General features: G+C 44.4%; 1 protein-coding gene across 1 annotated transcript in view; it reads right to left on the bottom strand.

Annotated features, from left to right (window-relative positions):
* The window catches only part of LOC115087830 (akirin-2-like), a 61,919-nt gene extending 40,676 nt beyond the window's left edge, over positions 1-21,243 (bottom strand). Inside the window, exon 1 of the mRNA XM_029595433.1 lies at positions 20,697-21,243. Within this exon, the coding sequence (XP_029451293.1) occupies positions 20,697-20,877 (181 nt within the window). The 5' untranslated portion in view covers positions 20,878-21,243. The remainder of the gene's footprint in view (positions 1-20,696) is intronic.
* Between the last annotated feature and the right edge of the window lie 750 nt (positions 21,244-21,993).

The following is a 21,993-nucleotide window of genomic DNA, read 5'->3' on the forward strand; positions in this document are numbered from 1 at the left end:
CCCTCTGTTAAACAATGCATCGTCCGTCCAGGAGAGGTGGCTAGGCGCGTTATGAGAGTGGGCCCTCAATCATGAACGCCCCTTTTACATCCAACTTTTTAAAATCCAATACTAATTATTTTGAAAGGATGTTAACGGTTAAGAATTAACTCTAATGCTGTTTTGGCACTCATGTAGCCAGTTCTGTCTGGCAGGCTACTCAGGGGAGGGACCTAGAAGGCCAAATGCTTGGGCAACGGCCATAACAGTATTGCTAGCCATTATAAAAGCCTTGTGGTTAGGCATGGGAAAGATGGGTGCTGGAAGGACTAAGTGGAGATGTTGTATGCTCTTCTACACAAGATTGTAGTGTACAAAAGGAGAAAGACAAAACAAAAAAAAACCAAAACTCTTGGAGGTGTACTGGGCTTTTATGGTTTGGTGGTGTATTTGAAGTGTTCCCTTCTCATATATGGTTGTTGCTGCTTAAGTTCTGGGAGTTGGTGCTGTTTTGGAATGACAGGTTTGCTATACAGGTTCTGAGCAATTTTTGCAGGGTTTTGTCTTAGAGTTCGTGCTACAGCTTAGCTGGATTGCAGCAAAACATCTAGTACATCTAGCTAAGAAATCAGCCTCTCAGATGCTCTGTGCCAAAACTCAACCCCTGCTAAAGACAGGGTGTTTGCCAACAGATACTTCTACACTGAAAAATGATACTACTATATTCTATTTAAGTCTATAGTAAGTAGGCCATTTATTTGTCTCATATTTTATACCGCCCATTTAGAGAACTGGTGTACAGCAAATAATATTAAAATGACATTGCATAATAAAACACTTATGATTGTGAACTGTCTCCCTGCACAGATTATATCTCTGAAATTGTCCATTACCAAGTTTTGCACACAAAATGAGGGAACTGTTGCACCCACAGAAAAGTAACAAACTGAGCCAAGAAGAAAACTTGGCCAGGCATGCAGATATATGGGGGATGCCTACCATAAGCAGGGACAAAGAATCCTACTCCTCAGCAGCACATGTGTAACAACTATCCATCCAAAGTGTGCTCCTTTTCCATCTAAAAATTAAGCAGAGTTGCTTACCTGTAACAGGTGTTCTCAGAGGACAAGCAGGATGGCAGTCCTCACACATGGGTAAATCTATAGCTACAGGCTCCTCCCAACACAAAAGGGGACCAACAGACAACTAACCAGGTGCCAGCCTGGGGGAGACAGCCTGAACCTAAACAACGGGCCCTAGGGTTGAGAGAGTTGGGTTCTACACCTCAAACAGGTTCCGAAGGACAAACTGGCCGAGCCTACTGTCACATTAACCATCCCTATCCAGACAGTAATGTGATGTGAATGTATGGAGAGAACTCCACGTTGCAGCCTTGCAGATCTCCTCTGTGGGAACTGATTGCAAGTGGGCCACCGATGCTGCCTTGACTGACAGAATGAGCCTTGACATGACCCCCAAGATGCAGCCCTGCCTGGGCATTACAGAAGGAGATGCAATCTGCTAGTCAACTGGATATAGTCTGTTTGACATTGGCAACGCCCAACCTATTCTTTTCAAAAGAAACAAAAAGTTGGGCAGACTGTCTATGGGCTTCTGTCTGCTCCAGATAGAAGGCTAAGACTCACTTGCAGTCCAAATTGAACAGTGCTCGTTCGCCTTGGTGCCTGGGAAAGAATATTGACAGGACAATTGACTAGTTAAAATGGAACTCCATCACCAACTTAGGCAGGAACTTAGGGTACATACGCAAGATCACCCTATCGTGATACAATTTTGTATAAGGTGGATAAGTCACTGTGCTGACCCTACCACCTAAAATATGACCTTCCAAGCCAGGTACTTCAGGTCACAGATGCACAGCAGCTCAAAATGAGTTTTCATCAGCTGAGCTTACACCAAGTTGATGTACCGACACAGCAGGCTGTACAGAGATGGGCGTACCATCTATACCATGGTGTATGTGCCAATTGCACTCAGATGAACTTTAACGGGGTTCATTTTCAAGCCAGCCTCCAATAGGTGAGGAAGGTAATAAAGCAGTTTTTGTGGGGGGCAGGATCTAGGGCCTCTGCTCACTCGGAAAACCTCCTCCACTTCAGTCCATAGGACTTTCTAGCAGAAGGCTTTCTAGAAGTCATCAGGACCCGAGACATCTTCTGAAAGATCAATTGGCTGCAGAATCAACCGCTCAATATCTAGGCTGCGAGTGACAGGGCCTGGAGGATGGTATTCCACAGCCTGCCTTGATCTTGCATGATAAGTTCTGGGGAAGTCCCCAGACTGATTGGTTTCTGGATGGACAAAGCCTGCAGGAGTGGAAACCAGACCTGTCTCGGCCAATGAGGAGCCATAAGGATCACCGTCCCTCGGTCCTCAAAAGTTTCAAAAAAAAAAAAGAGTCTTTGCCACTAAGGGAATCAGAGGATATGCATACAGAAGACCCTTGCCCCAATGACAGGTAAGGGCGTACGAGGTTGGATTGCAGCCTGACCTGTACAGGGAGCAGAACCAAGGACCTTCCTGTTGAAGGGAGTCATGAACAGAACTATATCTGGACTCTCCAGAGGCAGAATATCAGATTTGCTACCCACTGGGCCAGGGGTCTGAAGGCTCAACTCAGCATGTCCACATCCATATTCTTTGTCCCTGCCAGGTACAAGGCCCCGAGCACCATCCTGTAGGACAGGGCCCACGACCAGATCTGGACCGTTTCCTGACACAGGAGGTATGACCCCATGCCTCCCTGCTTGTTCACATACCACATGGCTACCTGGTTGTCGATCTGGATCAGGACAACTTTGATGGACAGCCTATCTCTGAAAGCCTATAGCGCATAAATGATCACCGAAAGCTCCAGAAAGTTGATTTGACAGAAATGTTCCTGAGTGGACCAAAGACACTGGGTGCAGACACCATCTACATGCGATCCCCACCTCAGGGTAGACGCATCCATAGTTAGAACAATTTGAGTGGGGAGATTCCGAAACAAGATCCCCTGTTCCAGATTGGAAAGTACCCACCACCAGAACAATGAGTCTCAGAGAGACGGGGTGACTCTGATACAATCCTGGAGACTCTGAGTGGCCTGGCACCACCGTGACCTCGGGATCCATTGGCCTCTGTGGATGTGAAAACGTTCCAAGGGAGTAACATGGACGGTTGCGGCTATATGGCCCAAAAGCCTCAACATATGCCAAGCCGATATCTGCTGGCTCTGTAGAATCTCTGCCACAATGGTCGCCATGGCAACCGCCCGCTGGCAGGGCAGAAAGTTCTTGGCCTGAGCCATGTCTGGCAGGGCTTCTATGAAGACCAACTGAGGTGAAGGGCTGAGATGTGACTTTGGGTAGTTGAAAATAAACCCTAGAGACTCCAATACCCGAATGGTCAAGCGTATGGACCTGATGGTCCCTGCCTGAGATGTACTCTTGACCAGTCAATTGTCTAGATACAGGACGACATGCACTCCCACTCTGCGGAGGTGTGCCACCACCATGGTGAAGCATTTTGTGAAGACCAGTGGGGCAAACATGAGCCTGAATAGTCACACACGGTACTGGAAGTGCTGTCTTCCCACCATAAATCGGAGATACTTCCTGTAACTGGAGAAGATCTCATGAGTGTATGCATCCTTTAGGTCAAGGTATCACAGCCAGTCCCCTTTTTGCAAAAGGGGGATCTAGGTGCCCAGGGAAACCATCTTGAACTTTTCTTTTTTTTTTTTTTTTTTTTTTTAGAAACCTGTTCAAGGCCCATAGGTTAAGGATGGGATGGAGTCCTTCTGTTCTGTTTGGAATTAGGAAGGATAAGAATCCCCGCTCTCTTTGCCCTGGTGGTATGGGCTCGACTGCCCTGGCCATTAAAAGGAGGAGAGCTCTGCTTGTAGTACCTCCTGATGCGCTACCGGCCCCCAATGCAGACACGGAGGACAATTTGGCGGGATACCCAATATATTTAATTGGTACCCCTGACAGACGATGGACAGAACCTACTGGTCTGAGGTTACACTGGACCACTGGTTCGCAAAGAAGCACAGCCTGCCCCTGACCGAAGGGTGCATCATCCCAGGTTCAGGCAACTGGCTTAAGATCCCTATGGCCCAGTCAAAACCCTGTTCCCGGAGTTGACTTAGGGAGCTGAATGGAGTTATGGGGCTCTCTGCTGCCTGGAACAGCCATGGAACTCTGATGGTGTTGAGGGGATTGAGGAGGTGGAGGATAGTACTTCCTCTTGTGAAAGACTTCCTTGGCCCCAGTCGACGGTCTCCTGGATGAGAACCATGGGTCTGGAGTACTAGTGGGGAGTTGCTGGAGGTTTTCATGGTGGTCATGCAGCTGGGCCATAGCATCCCTCACCCTATCCCCAAAGAGATTATCTCCAGTGCATGGCACTTCAGTGAGTCTTTCCTGTACATCCAGGCAGAGATCAGAGGTACACAGCATGCCATTCTGCAGGCGCCGATTCCCACTACAGACACTCTTGATGCAGTCTTGAAAACATTGTAGGTCGCACGGACCTAGTGTTTTCTGCACTCCAGACCCTTGTGCATCAGTGATAAGTGTCTTTCTGTTGTTGAGGCAGCTGCTCAGCTACTTCCTGCACCTGCTTCCAGATGTCCCGCAAGTACTGGCTCATGTAGAGCTGGTAAGCAGAGTTGTGGGCAATAAGCATGGCACAAGAGTGTATCACTCTGTGGCCCTTCCCCGGGGTCAACAAGGAATGGGTCAGAGAGCGCTTGACCCTCGAGAGCGGATTCGACCACCACCAACTGGTGGGGCAGCTGACACTTATCGAATCTGGCAGCCTTCTGGACAAGTTAGATCCCATTTGCTTTCTTATTAACGGGAGGCACTGCGAGGGGGTGTTCCCATATGCTTAGCAGCAACTCCTTAAGGATCTTGTGTACTGGGACCGGCATTGACCTCCTTAGGAGGCTCCATAAACTGGAGGATCTCATGCATTTTGTCCCTGGCATCCTCCTCTATCAAAAGTTGAAAAGGGATGGCCTCTGCCATCACCCTCACAAACTATGCGAAGGTTAAGCCCTCAGACGGAGACTTCCTTTGTTTGTCTATAGGAGAAGGCTCTGACAGGAAACCATTAGAGACCTCGGAGGACTGTGTCAGATCATCCCCCCAGGGGTCATAGGGACCTTCCATCCTCACTGCACGCTACAGGGTATAGGGCCCTAGGTGCTCTGTCTACATCTGGAGGTGAGGGCACCGGTAAACTGGACGGGGAGGCTACAGGCCTTTCTGTCTCTGCCAGCCTTGGTAGATCTTCCTCCTCAGAGGAACCAGCAACGACCACCGTATCTGTAGGGGAAGGCCTCGGAACCCCACTGGGCACCGATGTTGTCCCAGGAACCAAATGCCAACTGGGTTGGTAACGCACCAATGAGCACACTGAGCTTCTCCAGAAGCAGTACAAGGGCAGGTGGCACCAGCTCCAGTGCCATAGGACCAAAGGTCCTGCAGCACCCCCTCAAACATTGCTAATGCCAGCACCAACTGGAATGAGGGGTGACCACATCTTCAGACCCACAAGGGGGATTTGGTGACTGGCAACAGGACCAGTGGAGACCATCACAGTCTCCAAGCATCGATAGAGGATGGGCTCTCCTCGCCACGGGTTAATTCCAGGGCACTGCAGCAAAAGCCGGTGCATCCCCGCATCCAGCACCATGCATCAACGGGGACCAGTGCCAATGCTTCTTAAGCTTCCCTCGATGCGCGGCCTGGCCTTTCCCTAGTGCCAAAGTCAAAAGTGATCAACCCGGTGTCGTCAGCCCGGAGGAGATAAACAATGGTTAGTCGCCAGTGCCCCTATCCACCGGCTACATCAACAGTACCGATGGTCCCGCCGATGTCAATGGCATGGTGTCCATCGGTGCAGCTCCAAGGTCCTTCAATGCCGCCGATGCCTCGGACTTCCTCAACCCGAAGAGCTGGTCCATCTTGTCGAGTCGAAGCCAACGTCCCTTCGGAGTCATCTGGATGCACAAGCTGCAACCCCGGATGTCATGCGATGCCCCCCAGGCAGAACGTACACACCTTAGAAGGATCAGCAATAGACATGGTCCTCAGGCACTAGGGGCAGTTGAAAACCGGACGTGGCCATGATAAGGTGAAACAAAAGGGCCGCAAAGTCTAAAGCGACTGCGGTGGATACTAAGGCACTGCCACCACGGGGGGGAAATCAACCACAAAAGGAAACTTATCTGAAACACTGAAAACCCTACTAGGGACAGTATGGGATGGTACAGAGCAAAATGTTTTCCACAAGACAAAAAACAGCAAAGTGAGCTCAATCACACCATGAAGCTTACAAGGGACCTCACGTGGGCGCATATTATAGAGAATGCTGGGCATGTTCAGTGTGCCTAGTCAAAGTTCTAGAAACTCTGACATACGTTTTCCACATTGGGGCTCAATCTGATGTGTGAGGAGTGGACTACCATCCTGCTTGTCTTTGGAGAACTATACATGATGCTTCGAGTTAAACAGTAGCAAAAGGAAAAAAAGAAGAACCAGAAGAGACGACTGAGGCATCCCTGATACCAACCTTTTGGCCAGAGTAAGATCTAAGCGATTTTTTCTTATTCTTATGGAAGCTTAGCTGGGTACAGTAGACGTTATATGGCAGTATCTAGTTGTGACTACATATTGTCCTAATAGGTATATTAAAAAAAAAAAACATCTTAACACTAGGATTCATTGAACTATCCTGAGGGTTACCCTAATAAAGTTTAACTGTACAAAGTCCTGAATCTATTATCTATATTTCACACATGTTTTCTGATGTCACTGTTATGCAGGATTTGGTGAGAGGTAATGATGGTGGAGCCACTTGGCAATAGCATAATATGATCAAATTTGAACTAATGACTAGAAGGAGGGACAATATGTAAATATACAGCTCTAAAACTAAAATTTCAAAAGGGAAACTTTGATAAAATGAGGAAAATATTTAGAAAAAAAAACTGAAAGGTGCACCTGAAAAAGTTAAAAGTATACAACAGGTGGGGACATTGTTTAAAACTACAATCTTAGAAGCACAGAACAGATGTATTCCATGCATTAAGAAAGGTGGAAGGAAGGCAAAATAAATTACCGGTATGGTTAAAAGGTGAGGTGAAAGAGGCTATTTTAATAAAAAAAAATCCATCAAAAATTGGAAGAAGGATCTATCTGAAGAAAATATGAAAAAGCATAAGCACTGTCAAGTTAAGTGTGACACACTGATAAGACAGGCTAAGATAGAATTTGAAATGAAGTTGGCCATAGAGGCAAAAACTCATAATAAAAACTTTTAAAAATATATCCGAAGCAAGAAACTTGTGAGGAACTCTGTTAGACCGTTAGATGACCAAGGGGGATAAAGGGTCTCCTTAGGGAAGATAAAGCCATTGCAGAAAGACTAAATGTATTCTTTGCTTTTGTGTTTACTAATCAGGATGTTGGTGAGATACCAGTTCCAGAGATTATTTTCAAGGGTGATGATTCATATGAACTGAACCAAATCACTGTGAATCTGGAAGATGAGTAGGCCAGATTGGCAAGCTAAAAGAGTAGCAAATTACCTGGACTGGATGGTATGCACCCCAGCTTTCTGAAGGAACTCAAAAATGAAATTTCAGATCTATTAGTTAAAATTTGTAACCTATCATTAAAATCATCCATTGTACCTGAAGACCAATGTAACCCCCATATTTAAAAAGGGCTCCAGGGGTGATTCAGGAAACTATAGACCAGTGAGCCTGACTTCAGTGCCGGGAAAAATAGTGGAAACTATTCTAAAGATCAAAATCACAGAGCATATAGAAAGAAATGGTTTAATGGAACACAGTCAGCATGGATTTACCCAAGGCAAGACTTGCCTCACAAATCTGCTTCATTTTTTTTGAAGGGGTTAATAAACATGTGGATAAAGGTAAGCCAGTAGATGTAGTGCATTTGGATTTTCAGAAGGCGTCTGATAAAAAGTCCCTCATGAAAGGATTCTAAGGAAACTAAAAACTCATGGGATAGGAGGCGGTGTTCTTTTGTGGATTACAAACTGGTTGAAAGACAGGAAACAGAGTAGGATAAATGGCCAATTTTCTCAGTGGAAAAGGGTAAACAGTTGAGTGCCTCAGGGATCTGTACTTGGACCGGTGCTTTTCAATATATTTATAAATGATCTGGAAAGGAATATGAGTGAGGTAATCAAATTTGCAGAGGATACAAAATTATTCAGAGTAGTTAAATCACAAGCGGACTGTGATACATTACGGGAGGACCTTGCAAGACTGGAAGATTGGGCATCCAAAATGGCAGATGAAATTTAATGTGGACAAGTGCAAGGTGATGCATATAGGAAAAAATAATCCATGCTGTAGTTACACAATGTTAGTGTTTCCTGTTAGGAACCACCACACAGGAAAAAGATCTAAGCATCATAGCAGATAATACATTGAAATCATCAGCTCAATGTGCTGCAGCAGTCAAAAAAACAAACAGAATTTTAGGAATTATTAGGAAGGGAATGGTGAATAAAATGGAAAATATCATAATGCCTCTGTATCGCTCCATGGTGAGACCGCATCTTGAGTACTGTGTACAATTCTGGTCACATCATCTCAAAAAAGATATAGTTGCAATAGAGAAGGGCGACCAAAATGATAAAAGGGGATGGAACAGCTCTCATGTGAGTAAAGGCTAAAGAGGTTAGGGCTGTTTAGCTTGGAGAAGAGCCGGCTGAGGGGGATAGAGGTCTAGAACGGGTAAATGTGAATCGGTTATTTACGTTTTCGGATAATAGAAGGACTATGGGGCACTCCATGAAGTTAGCAAGTAGCACATTTAAAACTAATTGGAGAAAATTCTTTTCACTCAACACACAAGTTCTGGAATGTGTTGCCAGAGGATATGGTTAGTGCAGTTAACATAGCTGGGTTTAAAAAAGGTTTGGATAAGTTCATGGAGGAGAAGTCCATTAACTCCTTTTAATAAAGTTGTCTTACAGAATAGCCATTGCTATTACTGGCATCAGTAGCATGGGATCTACTTAGAGTTTGGGTACTTGTGGCCTGGATTGGCCACTATTAAAAACAGGATGGGGGGGGAAGGAGAGAGGAGAGAGACCCTGAGGAGGATCGCAATCATGGCACCTGTTATCTGCAGCTGACGGAGGGTGAGGTTTATTCCCGGCCCGATATGAACTTGCCGCTGATGTCATCTGAAGGGACGGTAGGCTTTAAACCGCCCCTTCTTGCGACCAGACTCAGGGGAAGGAGAGAGGAGAGAGACCCTGAGGAGGATTGCAATCACGGCATCTGTTATCTGCAGCTGACGAAGGGTGAGGTTTATTCCCGGCCCGATACGAACTTGTCGCTGACGTCATCTGAAGGGGACGGTAGGCTTTAAAACCGCCCCTTCTTGCGGCCCCAAAGGGGCGCGCGGCTTTGTCTGAAACAGAGCTGAAGATTTGATCCTCCTCTTCTAATAAACAGATTTTTGTGAGTATAAGATTTCTTAATAGTTAATTCTCTTTCCTACTCTCTGAATACCCCCGTCAGGCAATTCCTTACAATAAGTAGTTAATGGTCCTAGAGATACTTGAAGATCTCCTGAGTGAATTTCCTAAGTCAAAGTACCTATGCCACATTCCAAAAGGAAAGCGAGGATTAGGGAGCTAGAGACTGGTATCCCTTCCTCGGATGCCCTACAACCAAAAATCGAGGGGTTCATGCTTCCAGCAGTGATTACTACAACTCCGACGCAGTCCTTGGCGCTCAATCCAGAGGAGCGGCTGGAATGTTCACCGGACACACAAGTCACCTTAAGTCCCGGAGCTCCGTCTACCCCCCCCCCCCCCCTTTTCCCTCAGAAGTATTATTCCCGGAATCCGGAGCAGTGGGATTCACGGAGGGCCTAACACAGGGGGAAGGAGTTTTAACTCCCCTTGTGGTAAAAGCCTCTACTCCTAGAGAGAAAATAGGAACATCGGGGGAATTAAGAAGTCCTATTGAAAACCAAGGATCTGAGTTTAATTTGCTACGCCCAGCTATTCCTAAGCCTACTGAAGTCACAATGGACTCTATATGGACTGCAATAATGGTATTAGAAAAATCGAGGTCCTCTCTGGTAGATGTTACTTCTAGCTTGGTGGGGAAAATTCAGCCTATGGAATCTAATATTACCTTGAATACGAAAAATATAGCTGAATTAGATCAGAAAGTTATTGCTTTGCAAAATAATTAAGTACAATTGATTAAATCTGATATGATACAGCAAAGAAAATTGGAAAATATAGAAAATTCCATTAGGTATTTAAATCTTCGTATTCTTAATTTTCCAATATTTGAAAAGGTATCTCCTCTGGAAATGTTTAAAAAGTATTTATTGGAAGTGTTAAGAATTCCTAAAGAGTTGATGCCTACATTAGCTAAAATATATATGATTAAGACGGTTGTGACAGCATCTAAAGAATGTTTACCTGAACCAGAGCTAGACTTAACACAATTCCTAGAAACATCTATGGAAGTAAAAATTAGTAAGAGAGGAACCTTGTTTATACAATGTGTATTTGCCCAAGATGGAGAAATGATACTTAAAGCTTTCTTCTGTAACAGGAAATCACTTTTTTTTGGTCAGTCCATATGGGTCTTTCCAGATATTACACGTTCCACTCAGGAAAGAAGGAAAATGTTTCTTCTGATGCGAGACGAATTAGTTGGTATGGGAGCGAAGTGTAGTCTTAGGTTCCCATGCCAATGTATAGTGAATAGACAGGGTGTTAAAAATGTATACTTTGAACCTGACCAGTTATGTAATTTATTTAGACTCTAGACCCCTGGTGAATTCAAATTAGGAACTTTCTTGATTATGGTATGATTAAGTGAAATGTAACACTAATATCTCTAGTTCCATTATTTTCTATTATGATTATATTTCCTTTTTTGATCGCCCATGGTAGGAATTGTCTTTCGTTTCATTAATATTACATAGTAAATTTTGCAGTTTGGACTAGCATGATTTGCAATAGAACTATTTCTTGTATTATGTAACTTTGGTACAATGCGATACTAAGGTAACTGCAAAAATGTATTTGTATTTTTCTTAATAATATACCTGTATTGATGGTTAAAATTCTATAAAAAAAAAACAAAAAAAAAAACAAAACAGGATGCAGGGCTTGATAGACCCTTGGTCTGAGCCAGTATGGCTATTTCTTATGTTATGTACTAAAATACAGTAGAATAGAAACACCTCAACCACCTACTGTATATACTGTACTAGTCAGCTGAGCCTGCAAAATGGCAAATGCCACATTTAATAAAACTTACAATAACCCTTAAAGATCAGACTCAGCCCTCAAGTATGTCAAGTAGTTCATTCCATATTTTCAGGTTTGCCATGGCAAAAGAATGATCCCTACTTTCATACAAGTGGGTAACTCTCGAGGAAGAGGTCTCCAGAAAATTGTCCTGTGAGCACAGAGATCTGCATGAAGTATAGATTTTCAAAAATGCACAGATACTAAATGGTGTTTGAGTGGAGAATCTTAAATTGTGAGGGTTTTAAACTATCTTCCATAACCCTAGGTCAGGTATAGGAACCACTACTCCACACCATTGGCAACCAGTGCAATCAACAAAATTAAGAGAAAATACATTCATACCTGCCACCCCTGCTAATACATATTCACGAAATAGGATGGTAGAAAAAGATATGGCCTATCTAGTCTACCCATCCACAGAATTGTTCAGCTCTACAATCCCTACCACTACCTCAGAGATCCCTGTGCTTGTCCCATACTTTCTTGAATTCAGACACTTTGTCTCCACCACCTCAATTGAGAGGCTGTTCCATGCATCTGCCACCCTCTCTATAAAGAAATTCTTCCTTAGATTACTTCTCAATCTACCCATTTTCTCCTCAAATAATCCCTTGTTCTCCTTTCCACTGAAAGAGACCTGCCTCCTTTGTATTAATACTCCTGAGGTATTTAAAAGTCTTTATCATATTTTCCCCATCTCGACTGTCATCTAGGACAGGGCTTCCCAAAATGTGGGTCAGAACCTCAAATGGGTCACAAGGGTCACAAGTGCCTCAGCTGGCAACAGCAGTAGTATAAGTTAGCATGGAACTCCTGTGAACCAGAACATATTCACAGGCCCTGCAGCAGCCCTACCCTTGCATGAGTTTGTGGTAACAGGAAACCCTGAATAAGGAAGGTTTAGAGCCACTGCAGAGTCTGTGAGCTTGCCCTGGCTCTCAAGCTTGCATGACTTTCATTACTAATGCTGCTGCTGCTTGCAGATCACCGTTATGCTTGGAACCAGACATGAGGGGGAAGGGAGGGCTGTGTGTGCATGGGCCAGTGGAGTTTACCACTGATCCTCTCTCCTCACCATCAGGAAAGTCAGAGGGATGTTTAGAGAAGGGGTTGTTTGAAGAAAGGGATCAGATGCAAGACAGGTAATATATTATGGTTGGATCAGGGGAATGACAGAAGATCAACTGGGGGATGAAAGGGAGAGGGAAGGAATGAGAGGATCAGTTGGCTGTTATAAGAAGGACTTGTGGTGAGAAAGGATCAAAAGGAGAGCTGCGGAGATGCCCGTTGGCATCTTGTTTGGTCGCTGTTGGTCTTTCCTATTTAACAGGGACAGTCGAGCTTGGTATTCACCCACATTTGAAGACTACCATCCTGCTTGTCGTAGGAGAAAGCGCAGTTGCTTACCTGTAACAGGTGTTCTCCTAGGACAACAGGATGTTAGTAGCAGGAGACCAGGAAGTGCCCAGAACACCTGCCAGTGCTTGGTGACACTGGTTGCGAATCGCTGCCCTAGAACTGGGCTTCTCACACTTTTAGCCAATGTAACCCCATTTTAGCACTTGAAAATTCACACGACACCAGACAGCCAAAACAAATTAGTAAGGGTGTGGTTACCCTCCAACTTCACACTCATTCTTACTGCTCTCCAGTTGATCTTCTCTCTCAACTTCCACCCCTCCAAAGAACCACCTCTCTTAACATTCTCCCTTCTAGCTGATCCCTTCTTACATCTCCCAGATGTTCACCCTTATCTAGCCCATTCCTTCTCTCTGACCCCCTCCAGCCCTCTCCGCAGCTCTCCATTTGATGTCTGGGAGAGCAGTGAAGTCACCGAGGATCTGTCACCATTCCTGTGATCCTTTGAAGAGCTGGCGAGAAGGAGAGTATCAAGAGGCTCCTCCACGACCTCTCAGTGTCAAGGGCTCTGACGCAGGAGTGGGAGGAACAGACTTTGAAGAACTGACGTTTCTCCATCTTATCGAGGCGCACCCGATAGTCTCTGGGAGTCATCTGGTCACACAGATGACACACACGGATATCATGCGAGGCCCCCAGGCAAAGGATGCAAATCTCATGCAGATCCATGATGGACTTGGTCGGCAGGCACTGGGGGCACCGACGAAAACCGGTCGACGCCATAAAAAAACCACACCCAGCGTGAGGTCGATGATCAGTGGTCACCATGAGATGAGTCAGGAATCGACCGCAAAAGTGAAAAGGACAACAACCTACCACACCGAGGAGGCACGGAACGCGAAGGGGGACCTAACGAGGAAAAACCAGGAAAAGACCAGATACTGTCGAGAAAAAATAAGAAACTAGAGGAGCTCCACAAACTGCAAGGCAACTGCACCACGGAAAAGAAGAGATTGAAGGGGGGACCTCGCATGGATGCTCAGATAGCAGCATGCTGGGCATGCTCAGTGTGCTGGTCAAAGCTTCTAGAAACTTTGACAAAAGATTTCCGTGCCAGGCTCCACTGGATGATGTCACCCACATATGAGGACTACCATCCTGCTTGTCCTAGGAGAAAGGGTCATGATGCTGCTGCAGAGATCAAGTGCCCCAAGACTCCTTCCCTCTTTTCCTTTCTGAGGCAGTCCTTCACCGCCACAGACCTGGAGCAGCTGATTACCGGATTTCTCCAACAGCCCCGAGGCAGAAAATCCTCACAGCCACATTTTCAGCTAACTGCCCCTCTGCTCTGCATCGTGATGACTGTGGCACAGGAAAACAGCAGAGTGCAGCCTTCTTAGCACTGTAGAGCCGGGGGAGTCACTCTTGCTGCAGTTCCCAGCCTGTCACAACTCTTCTTTAATAGCAGCACTATGTTAGTTCAAGCAGCGAATGGTTTGACAACAGCCAGAGAAACCAAGTAGACTCTGGCTGTGATTTCAGTGCGCTTTCACTTCAGAAGTTTAGTGCAGGTATCCACAAACCTTTAGTTAGGGAAGGTCCTTGCAATATGCAGTCTCTTACTGCTTCCCAGGACTTCCCCAAGCTCTCTTTGCCCTGCCAACTTAATCCCTGGTTAAAGGGAACTCCTCTGGACCAGAATCCCTTGCAGTGTTGATCCTAAAGGACTAGGCCAGCTACCTAGACTGGTCCTTTAAGGTGGGTTGAGAGAGTTTCTTATGACTTCCTCACAAGCACACTGGCTGCCTCTCTCAGGTGCCCAGTTCAGATTCAGGATGCCTCGTGCTGCAGCTGCCATGTGTGCTTGGGAGGAGGGGGTGAGTGAGAGAGAGAGAGAGTGAGCCAGCATATGTGTGTGTGAGAGAGTGTGTATGATTCAGACTATGTGTTTAAGTAAGAGAGAGAAGGCATGTGCGAGAGAGAGAGACTGATTAGGGAGGTGACTCATGTGTGACAGAGTGAGGGACTGGTGTCAGAAACAGAAACTGTGTATGTGTGTGAGACAGAGAGATTGGTCAAGGGTCCTAAGGAAGAGGACCATGAGGACAGAGATTCAGCAGCCATTGCTGCTTCTGGTGTGTACTATTGGCCTGCAAGAAAAAGGCATAGATGAGTTGCTGGACAGGGTAAGTAAAGGTGGCTTTATAAGTTTATTTTTCCTGATTGCCATTTTAATTATAGGGTATTAAGTGATGTGTCTGCTGTTTGAAATATTTTGTGTTTGGAGTGTTTTTAATAATTGTTATAAGTTTTTAATGATTGGATGTTATTTATCAGTTTTGAAACATTTATTTTATTAGTATAGTTTTAGAATTATTTTATATTTCTTGAGGAATGAATAAATAGAAATCTGCAAACAAAAACTGAACTGAAAACATTAAGAAGCCATACGGTGTTTGCAGTGCAACAATGGAAAAACAAAAACATTAACTTTATGGTCACTTTATTCTGTATTTGGTGAGGGTCTGTCTGTGTGATGCAGGTAAGGGTATTCTGCAAGCTTTTAGTTTCTGTGTAGGGTTCTATAGCAGCTTGGCTTGCTCTGTTTTCCTAATAGAAGATGTATTTGTGTTTAAATATTTGTAGCATTGTCTTTTCATAGGTAGAGTTGTTACTGTTTGGGTGCATTCCATAACAGAGGTGTAACTGTGCAGATTAATGTGTGCCCATTATTGCAGAACCTAGGCAGACTAGATGGACCATTTGGTCCCTTTCTGTCTTCATTTCTAAGTTGTGTTTCCATTTCTCCAGTTTTGCGTTGCATGCAGAGTGGCTTTTCTGGGCTTCCATTCCAATTTCTGCCTCCATATTTGAAATTTGTAGTCTTTTTATACTTGAAGGACACTTCTGTGAGAGTGAACAAGGTGAGGTATTTTACGAGCATGGATCCATTTGCTTTAGTCTTATTTATTCTGTTTTCTCATTATGGCATGCATTGGTACTAAATTGCTGTCTTTTCATAAGTAGGGCTATTGTGCCTGTTAATAGGGAGAGTTTATATTGCTGTTAGTGAGATGATACCAGAAATATCTTTTTAGTATGGTGAATTGTACAGGGAATGTCCTAGTTCTGCTCTGCACCCATTGTTGGAGGGGGGGGGTGTGTCTGGTGATTGCAGAGTATATGTTTACATTTAGCCCCGTGATGGGTCTTTTGTCAGTACATCATGCAGGTGAGAACTGTCAGTCAGGTGTGACCCAATAGAAAAAAAGGATGAGAACCACTGCTCTAGGGTATACATCTTTAAATTTTTAAGCCTGTCCCCCATACGCTTTACAATCAAGAACAGTGACCATTTTAGTAGGCATCCTTCAGACACTATAATGATTTCTGAAACATACTTGTACTGTGTGTGCAGGTATACACAAACATATATACACACAATATACTGGAACTCACACTAGTAAAGGGTATCATTTAATGCTAAATAAGGAAAGAAATCCTGTTGGCAACATACGCTTCATTATTAAGACATTTAATCAGATGCTGAATCAGTTTGCTATTAAGGGAAAGAATACTACATTTTTTAACCCATAGATTACAAAAATATTATAGACACACCATGTGTTACCACGCTGGAGGCTTGCAAAGACATTCATTTAAATACAGAGAAGTAACTATAAGCCACTGAACAGTTGATATCCACTCCATGTGGTTTGAAAACTTTAAATTCAGTATTTCAGCTTGAAAACGATCATGAGTTCTAACCATCTGGCACTCAGCTAAGTCTACAAATCATTTGGTTATCTACACTGTACCGCTGTGTATAGTTTAAGTGATTTTCTGTTTAAGAAACGTTACAGCGTTTCTCTTTGCAAGCACTTAGCATGAAATATTCCCTTGACGAAGCCTTCAATTAGGTGAAAAAAAGGCCTTTGTTGAGTTTATCCAATGGGTTCTCCAATTAATATAACACAGTAACAGCAGCAACAAAAGCCCAAATACTTCATCCAGTCTGCCCAGAAGTTTCTTATGGGGCAATCCGAGTAACTATAGACCAGTGAGTCTGACTTCAGTTCCAGGAAAAATAGTGGAAACTATTCTCAAAATCAAAATTGTAGAGCATATAGAAACACATGGTTTAATGGAACACAGTCAACATGGATTTATTCAAGGGAAGTCTTGCCTAACAAATCTGCTTCATTTTTTTGAAGGTGTTAATAAACATGTGGATAAAGGTGAACGGTAGATGTAGTATATTTGAATTTTCAGAAGGTGTTTGACAAAGTCCCTCATGAGAGGCTTCTAGGAAAACTACAATGTCATGGGATAGGCGACGATGTCCTTTCATGGATTTCAAACTGGATAAAAGACAGGAAACAGAGTAGGATTAAATGGTCAATTTTCTCAGTGGAAAAGGGTAAACAGTGGAGTGCTTCAGGGATCTGTACTTGGACCGGTGCTTTTCAATATATATATATATATATATATATATATATATAAATGATCTGGAAAGGAATACGACGAGTGAGGTTATCAAATTTGCAAACGATACAAAATTATTCAGAGTAGTTAAATCACAAGTGGATTGTGATACATTACGGGAGGACCTTGCAAGACTGGAAGATTGGGCATCCAAATGGCAGATGAAATTTAATGTGGACAAGTGTGAGGTGTTGCATATAGGGAAAAATAACCCTTGCTGTAGTTACACGATGTTAGGTTCCATATTAGGAGCTACCACCCAGGAAAAAGATCTAGGCATCATAGTGGATAATACTTTAAAATCTTCAGCTCAGTGTGCTGCAGTAGTCAAAAAAGCAACAATGTTAGGAATTATTAGGAAGGGAATGGTTAATAAAACGTAAAATGTCATAATTCCTATATATCGCTCCATGGTGAGACCGCACCTTGAATTCTGTGTATAATTCTGGTTGCCGCATCTCAAAAATGATATAGTTGCGATGGAGAAGGTACAGAGAAGGGCAACCAAAATGATAAAGGGGATGGAACAGCTCCCCTATGAGGAAAGGCTGAAGAGGTTAGGGCTGTTCAGCTTGGAGAAGAGACGGCTGAGGGGAGATATGATAGAGGTCTTTAAGATCATGAGAGATCTTGAATGAGTAGATGTGAATTGGTTATTTACACTTTCGAATAATAGAAGGACTAGTGGAAATTCCATGAAGTTAGCAAGTAGCACATTTAAGACTAATCTGAGAAAATTCTTTTTCACTCAACGCACAATAAAGCTCTGGAATTTGTTGCCAGAGGATGTGGATAGTGCAGTTAGTGTAGCTGGGTTCAAAAAAGGTTTGGATAAGTTCTTGGAGGAGAAGTCCATTAATAGCTATTAATCAAGTTTACTTAGGGAATAGCCACTGCTATTAATAGCATCAGTAGCATGGGATCTTCTTAGTGTTTGGGTAACTGCCAGGTTCTTGTGGCCTGGTTTGGCCTCTGTTGGAAACAGGATGCTGGGCTTGATGGACCCTTGGTCTGACCCAGCATGGCACTTGTTTATGTTCTTATGATTGCCCTTTGTCTATTTGCTGCACTCCTATTAAACTATAACTACTTCCTTAGATTTACTGTATTTACGTCGTTAGACCCAAACCTGACTAGAACACATTTTCAGGCAGATGCAAAACCGTGCGCTCGGGCAAGCACACTGGTTAACGCGCGGTTGGACATACGTCCATAACCGCTTATGCAATAAGGGGGATCAGCATGTCCAAAATGCGCATAGCTAATAGCACTCATCACATGTAAATTTATGTTGATGAGGCTATTTGCTATTATCCACTTATGTAAAAAATAAATTTGTGCTTGACACACATTTTTACTCTCAAAAATTAACGCCTGTCCCGGAACAGGCATTAAGTCTTAAGGAGCCCCTAAAGTTAACAGAAAAGGAAAAAAAAAATACTACTTTTCTGTAGTTCCTCAGACTTAATATTGTGGCTATATCTAGTTGGAGGAACAGAAAAAGGTAAAAATTTTTAAAAAGTCTTCCGGCGGTCAGGTTAGGAAAACAATTAATGAATGTCCATTTTCCTAACTAGTGGTCGTGCACAGGTTAGGAAAGTGGACACTCGCAAAATTGAGGGTCCGTTTTCGTAATCCGCATACAGTCACTTCTCCTGGCTGCCCGATGCTAAGGAGGCGCTAGGGATGCACAATTTTCACTATCATCTACTTTTTAATGCAGCAGCTCATTTGCCTACTGTTTTGCACTCCTGGGAGAGATGGATGGGCTTGCATTAGGAAAGCAGGGGATCAACCATGAGCGCCCGTTTTTTGTACACCATTATTTCATCGGCCTATATAAGCTCTAGTTGAAAAAGGACTAAATAATGGATCATGTATTGTGATGCTGTGAGCTGACACATGAAGTGTCAGGTTAGTCTGCAAACTGTATGTAAAAATGTTATAATATGCACATTAGTGTGGTGTGACAATGCAACACTACAAGGGGCCCTTTACATACAAAACAAGCCCACTAATGTACAATAAATTAATGTACTTTAAGTCTGAAAAGCTGTTTTGCCATACTCATTCATCATAAAGGCAACCGACAAAAATAGCAATATACGATATTTTGTTAACAGGCCGATTCAGTAAAGTCCACGGGAGAGCGGCCGAATGCCCACTCGCCTGTGCGCGCGATGCAGTATTTAAATTAGGCCCGGCGGTAGAAACGAGCAAAAGGAGATGCTAGGGACACTAGCGCGTCCCTAGCGCCTCCTTTTGGCCCGAAGCAGTGGCTGTCAGCGGGTTTGACAGCCGACGCTCAATTTTGCCGGCATCGGTTCTCAAGCCCGCTGACAGCTATGGGCCCGGAAACCGGACGCTGGCAAAATTGAGCGTCCGGTTTTCGACCCAACAGTCGCTGGCCAACTTCAAATTTTCTTTTTTACCCTTCAGGGCCTCCGACTTAATATCGCCATGATATTAAGTCGGAGGGTGCACAGAAAAGCAGTTTTTACTGCTTTTCTGTGCACTTTCCCGGTGCAGGAAGACATTGGTAGGCGCTAATTTCTGAAAGTAAAATGTGCGGCTTGGCTGCACATTTTACTTTCTGAATCGCGCGGGCATACCTAATAGGGCCTTCAACATGCATTTGCATGTTGAGGGCGCTATTAGGTTCGGCAGGTTGGACGTGCTTTTTCCGCCCCTTACTGAATAAGGGGTAAGGGAAAACTCGCGTCCAATGACAGGTTAAGTGGAGCGCACTGTACTGAATCGGCCTGAAAGAAATTATACCAAATTTCATAGCTACAACACAAATAAGATGCATCTGTAAGAAGACACCATCGGGGCATTAGGGGAAGTAGATGAACTGGATATGTCAGTAACAGCTGATTGTGCTTCAAGTCACACCTCCTGCAGCCTTTTAAATTCTCAACCAGACTCATTTGTAAACACACACTTCATAGCCCAAGTTCATTGCCAATTTATAGTAAAAACATTAACAAAACAGTCTTAAGCTTTTCCTAAAAACTAAATAAAACCACCAACTAACGTCGAATACACCGATTTACGCTTTTAAGTTGTTTAATCCTTGACGTTTCCCCTCTCTTCCTTCCCATCAGTGACCCAATACTTGCTTCCCCCCCCCCCCCTCCTTGGCAGTGGGGTTTCCCAGGCACCTCTCACGTTTTGTTAGTGATTGGGGTGGGGGCTATTTAATAAAATGTACCAAGAAGATACCAAATTGCCTAACATCCCAAGAGCTACAAAAGTAAAACAGACGGGACATGGGGAGGGAGTCTGAGATCAGGCTAGTCCCGAATTCATTGCTTCCATTGTACTTATTAACAAAAAAACAAAACAAAACAAAAAACAAAGAAGTGAAACCAAACAGGCAAGACAGCAGCACATCGGTCTCGGGAGGATTTCCGCCCGGCATCTTAGAAACAGACGGGCCGCGAATAAGGGACAGGAGGCGAGAACTCTCCTGCAGCACAAAACCAACAACGGGGAAAGCCCCGCGGCCCCTCCCTCCCGCTACCCACCGGCCGTGAGCCGCGAGGACACGTCGCCGAAGGGCGAGGGCTCCATGCGGAGGCTCTTCTGCGGGGAGGAAGCGGCGGCGCTGGGCGCGGACAGGGGCGCGCATCTCCGGCGCTTGGGGGACGCCTGGCTCAGTAGCGGATCGAACTCCAGAGTCCTTTTCAGCGTAGCGCCGCAAGCCATGACCTCGAGGAGGAGGAGGAGGAGCGGCCGTTTCAATCCCAATCCACGGAGCCGGAGCGAGGCCTCCCCTGAGCAACGGCCGCTTCAACCGGGTCCACGGGCCGCGCCAGAGCCGGGCTCGCGCTGATAGGCTGTGCGGTTGTTGCTGCTCCTCACTTTCTCCAGTGGGAGCCCAGAATCTCGCAAAATGTGGACGCGCCGCCCTACTGCCGGTTAAACGTCTCCCAGGTGACGGATGAAGAGAGATTTCCTTAAGGCCGGAACAGAGAAGCACTGACTCTCGCTCTCCTCAGCGCTTTGTGACTCTGTTTTTTCCAATATGGCGTCAGTATCGACGCCACCGGTTCAAAAGTTGGTCACCGCTGCACATGCGCCTTAGCTCTGACGCCCACCGGGATTTGTAGTTTTAACCGCAAAACTTCACACCAGGTGTTGAGCCTCTGCTGGAAGGATGGAACTTCAATCCCCGGCGTGCAGTGTGTTAAGGGTGAACTTCCGGAATGGAATTTAAATCCCTTCTAGGTTTCCCAGTGAATGAAACTAGACGTCCTGAAAAGGGGAAAGAAATATTGTGCTGAGCTTGGGCAGCTCGCCGGCCAGGAGCATTTGTCAGTGGGATAAGAAGGAAAAAAATAAGGCGTCTCTGTATTATTTACAGCTTGGACAAGTTGCTAGGTAGAATTTTATTCATTGTAGGAACAAATATTTCTTCTTCAGCATTCTCAGGATTTACAGTTTTCAGTGTTAGCACTCTACCCCTGCCTCCCCAAGGCTAAAATAATTTTTTTCAATAATTATTTTTGATATATTAAAACATACACACCTGTAATGCATTAATAGTGTGAGAATTGGTGGATATACAAAAGTGTACAAAAACAATAAATATTGAAGTTGCTCCATCACCACATTGAACACAGAATGGCATTCCACCATTATTCTTAGCCAGTTGGGAATAGTTTTGACTTTGAAAAGTTAATTGTGTATCCTAGTGTTATTTTAGAATCAGATCTGAGTTTTAAAAACCATATATCAAAGAAAGTAAAAGATGGATATTTTAAATTGATGACATTGAAGAGACTAAAACCATTTTTAAAACAAAATGATTTTAGGACAATT

Source organism: Rhinatrema bivittatum, chromosome 3, assembly GCF_901001135.1.
Source record: "Rhinatrema bivittatum chromosome 3, aRhiBiv1.1, whole genome shotgun sequence".
Taxonomy (NCBI): Eukaryota; Metazoa; Chordata; class Amphibia; order Gymnophiona; family Rhinatrematidae; genus Rhinatrema; species Rhinatrema bivittatum.